Source organism: Drosophila gunungcola, chromosome 3R (genome assembly GCF_025200985.1).
Source record: "Drosophila gunungcola strain Sukarami chromosome 3R, Dgunungcola_SK_2, whole genome shotgun sequence".
In the NCBI taxonomy this organism is placed as follows: Eukaryota; Metazoa; Arthropoda; class Insecta; order Diptera; family Drosophilidae; genus Drosophila; species Drosophila gunungcola.
Window position 1 is genome coordinate 13,484,665 of NC_069139.1, and position 3,857 is coordinate 13,488,521.

Sequence of the window (3,857 nt, forward strand, 5' to 3'; positions counted from 1 at the left end):
TTTTTATTGCCCAGCCTCCATTGAAACTCCGCTTCAGCATGTGAACCGCTCTTTTTTCCCTTTCTTTCTGTGTGCGTGTGTGTGTGTGTTGTGTGTGGGTTGTCTGCATTGTTGTTGCGCCTCGCTTTTAGCTTCATTAAATTTATGTTGCAACAACCTCCACTTCCCCACCACCCCTTTACACCAAAAATATCCTGGGCCTAGTTGCACGTGCCGCGCGGCCGTAAAACAGATCGTAAAAGTTTATTACTTGCGGCTTTTGTTTGTTACTCTCTGTGTTTTGAGTGGGTTTGTGTTGCTTTCTCCCTGTCTGAGTTTGTGTGTGTGCGTGTGGTACTCTCTCTCTTTCCCTATGTGTGTTTGAACCGCCGTCGCTGTCAGCTGTCAAATTGAATTTGTTTATATTGCCAACAGCTCGCCGCTCCAACAGGTTTCATTTTCACTCCCGTCCGGAAATCATTGCGTCATGCTGATATTTTGTATTTTAACACTCCCCCCCCCCCCCCCCCCCCCATCAAATGCCACGCCCCCTTTTTTCCGGGCTGTCATCCTCAGGCTTTGTGTTTAGGCTGCAAAAGTCGATTTTTGTTGGTTTAGGTCAGTTTAGTTAGCTGGCTTTGACAGCTCAAAGTCGAGGTCAACTTTTGTATGCCCATCATCAGTTGTCTCTGTGTGTGTGTGTGTGTGTGAGAGTGAGTCTCCCTGTGTGTGTGACTGGGTTTCACTCCATTTGTTTGTGTGTGTGTGTGTAAGGATATATTTATGGGGCCGCTGGTCGAGACGCGTCCCATCGCAGCGAAGCGTCCTTGTCAGTTGCCAAAAACATAAAAAATCGATTTTATTATAGCCGTCAGTCTGGGCCGCCTATATAGATTTTCTGTCACTGCTGATATTGCCTTTGTCTGGATGTTGCCCTCGGAGTGTGTGTTAGTGACAGGCTTAAATTTCTGGCTGGCTCCGTTTAGTTTAAGCAATGTTTTAAAGTCGCACATATACCACGGGGCGTATACCTAATGCATAATAAGAGTGGGCAAGAATGGAGTTAAAATTAATATAATGGAATATTGTTTAGTGTTTTATGATAACTTAAGTTAAGAAGGTTTTTTTATTCATAGACTACAGTTACTTTTAAGTATTTCATTCTTCAACGAATCAAAGAAAACAAGCAAATGTGTATGTATAAAATAGTCAAATTATGACATCTCTAAAAGCTATTCTATAAGTTTTGTTATCTTTTCGACGAAATAAGCTACCAAAGCAAAACAGAAAAAAAAACATAAACAAAATTAATCAAATATTCACCAGCTGAGCAAGAGAGCGAACTAAAAGCTTTGCAAAGCTCACTTAAAGTGAATTAATCAAGAAAGTTTCCTAATCGAAAGTTAGAGAGAGCAGAGTATTTCAGTAGGCAATATGTTGTCAAAGCGGTGCAACGCAAATAAACAGATCGCGAGGCAGATCTACCAGCTATACAGGGGTTTGGCTCATAAGGTGAGCTAAATATTTAAAAGGCTAATAATGTGAATAATATGTGTTTTGTTTGATAGACCTCTACGGTGAGCTTTGAGGAGGCCAAACCCTATGCCGATATTCCGGGACCAAGCAAATTGCAATTGGTACGAGCTTTTCTACCGGGCGGTAAGTAGTGGAAAAGCTTTCCAGTTGTGTCTCTCTACAAGGCATTTGGACAGCTACCGATCTCGTACTAAAAACTCTCTCTTCAGGTCGCTATAAGAATTTACCGGTTCACGAAATGTTTCTCGACATGAACCGAAAATACGGCAGTATCTTTCGGATGCCCAGTGTGGCTGGAACCGATATGGTACTCACCATGAACCCTCAGGATTATGAAATTGTCTTCCGAAACGAGGGTCAGTATCCGCACAGAAGGAGCTTCGAGGTAATGGACTATTTTAAGAAAGTTCACAGGCGAGAGGTATTCGATGGCTATGATGGTCTCACATCGGGGTAAGTGAATCAAACTAATTTTAGAGGTTTCCAGTTTAGCCAAATTTAGCTTAAAAAATTTAAAATAAGCATTATTTTTATTATATATTTAGAAATGGTCCTGCCTGGGGAAAGATGCGAACTTCTGTGAACCCAATTCTGTTGCAACCCCGAAATGCCAAGCTTTATATGAAGAACTTACTGCAAGTCAGCGATGAGTTTCTGGAACGGCTAGTACACTGGTTTCTTGTAATATTTTCTTTCTTAGCATCCTTAATTTAATTTCAGCATCCGTTCTGTTCGAGATCCTGTCACCCAAGAGATGCCAGATGACTTTGCCATGGACATTCGCCATTTGGTGATTGAATCGATTTGCTCCGTCGCCTTGAATGCACATCTTGGTTTATTGGGAGACCAACGTGAAAATAAGGATATTCAAAAGTTGGTATCCTCTCTGCAGGATGTGGTGGAGTTGGGTTTCCAGCTGGACATGATGCCGGCCTTTTGGAAGTACTTTCCAATACCAAGTTTTAAGAAACTAATGCGTTCGTTGGACACCATTACGGACTTTTGCTATTTCCACATAGAGAATGCACTGAAGCGGATAGAGGAGGATGCTAAGGCTGGAAAACTCACAGAGATCAGCTTGGAAAAAAGCCTGCTGGAGAAATTGACTCGTTTTGATCGCCAAACAGCTGTGATTATAGCCATGGACTTGCTGTTCGCCGGAGCGGATCCGGTGAGTTTCCATTTAATAATGGACAATTATCATAGACGCATAAAAACCTTTAACATTATTTGAACTGTTTTATGTGTGATATTCTACTATTAAAAATTCTTTTTTCCGCAGACCCTAGTATCCCTTGCTGGAATACTGCTGAGTTTGTCCAAGAACCCTGAAAAACAGGCTCGACTTCTGGAGGAGATCAGGGGCATATTGCCCAACAAGGACTCACCGCTGACCATGGAAAATATGAGCAACATGCCTTATCTACGGGCCTGCATCAAGGAGGGTATTCGCTTGTACCCCATAGGACCTGGAACCATGCGCCGCATGCCGCACGATGTGGTCCTCAGTGGATACAGAGTCGTGGCCGGAACGGATGTGGGCATGGCGGCCAATTACCAGATGGCCAACATGGAGCAGTTTGTGCCCAAGGTTCGGGAATTTATCCCCGAGCGATGGCTGCGCGATGAATCGAACGCGAATTCCCATCTGGTGGGCGATACTGCTACTCCCTTTATGTATTTGCCCTTTGGTTTTGGGCCAAGGGCTTGCGCTGGCAAGCGGATTGTGGACATGATGCTGGAGATAGCCATTGCCAGGCTGGTGAGGAATTTCCAGATCGGCTTCGACTATCCCATCGAAAATGCCTTTAAAGCTAAGTTTTTTGTGCAACCAAATATTCCCTTTAAGTTCAAGTTTGTGGAGCGCAACGATTAATATTAATATATCCTTGTAAACGAACTCAGGCATTGAACGATAAAAAACATAAATTAAAAACTGTCATTCACATATATTGTAATAAAAAGTATTTGTTAAATTGTACCAAAATTATACAAATTTTGCCTTAAAATTATATTACATAATAAATTTGTAAGCTTTTCTGATTTCGATAACTTGTACTTGCATTTTAACCTTTATTTGGCTGAGTGAGCAGCTCTTTGGTGTCTGGCTAAAGACTTTCGAGTGGTTCTGGTCGCATACACATGTCCTGGTCGGTGAAGTGTCCACTTGAGCTCAGCACAGCAACATCCACTTGAGTCAACATATCTTTATGACTGTTCCACAATAAATTTGGCATTTGCCGGCCATCTGAGAAGGGCACTTGACAGGAAGGCGGTGGAAAAAGATTCCTAGAGGTGTTTATATAGGGGTGGAATCTCAGATGTCTGGAAAATTTAATAAA

General features: G+C 42.4%; 1 protein-coding gene across 2 annotated transcripts; it reads left to right on the forward strand.

Moving 5' to 3' along the window:
• Positions 1 to 1,397: 1,397 nt before the first annotated feature.
• On the forward strand, positions 1,398 to 3,510 carry LOC128266399 (probable cytochrome P450 12e1, mitochondrial). Of its 2 annotated transcripts, XM_053002891.1 has the most exons (6): positions 1,398 to 1,491; positions 1,548 to 1,638; positions 1,725 to 1,968; positions 2,061 to 2,177; positions 2,236 to 2,686; positions 2,798 to 3,510. In XM_053002891.1, the coding sequence occupies exons 1-6, from the start codon at positions 1,414 to 1,416 to the stop codon at positions 3,389 to 3,391; spliced, it is 1,575 nt and encodes a 524-aa protein (XP_052858851.1). In that variant the 5' UTR covers positions 1,398 to 1,413; the 3' UTR covers positions 3,392 to 3,510. The 2 variants fall into 2 exon arrangements, with proteins under 2 accessions (XP_052858851.1, XP_052858852.1); XM_053002892.1 differs by lacking the exons at positions 1,398 to 1,491; positions 1,548 to 1,638 and having other exon boundaries at positions 1,769 to 1,871; positions 1,930 to 1,968.
• The last annotated feature ends 347 nt before the right edge of the window (positions 3,511 to 3,857 follow it).

Excerpts from the sequence above, each read along its gene's own strand:
- LOC128266399 (XM_053002891.1), top strand. The coding sequence starts at position 1,414 with ATGTTGTCAAAGCGGTGCAACGCAAATAAACAGATCGCGAGGCAGATC. Across the intron at positions 1,639-1,724 it reads ACGAGCTTTTCTACCGGGCG|GTCGCTATAAGAATTTACCG; the intron begins GTAAGTAGTGGA and ends CTCTCTCTTCAG. Across the intron at positions 2,687-2,797 it reads TGTTCGCCGGAGCGGATCCG|ACCCTAGTATCCCTTGCTGG; the intron begins GTGAGTTTCCAT and ends TTTTTTCCGCAG.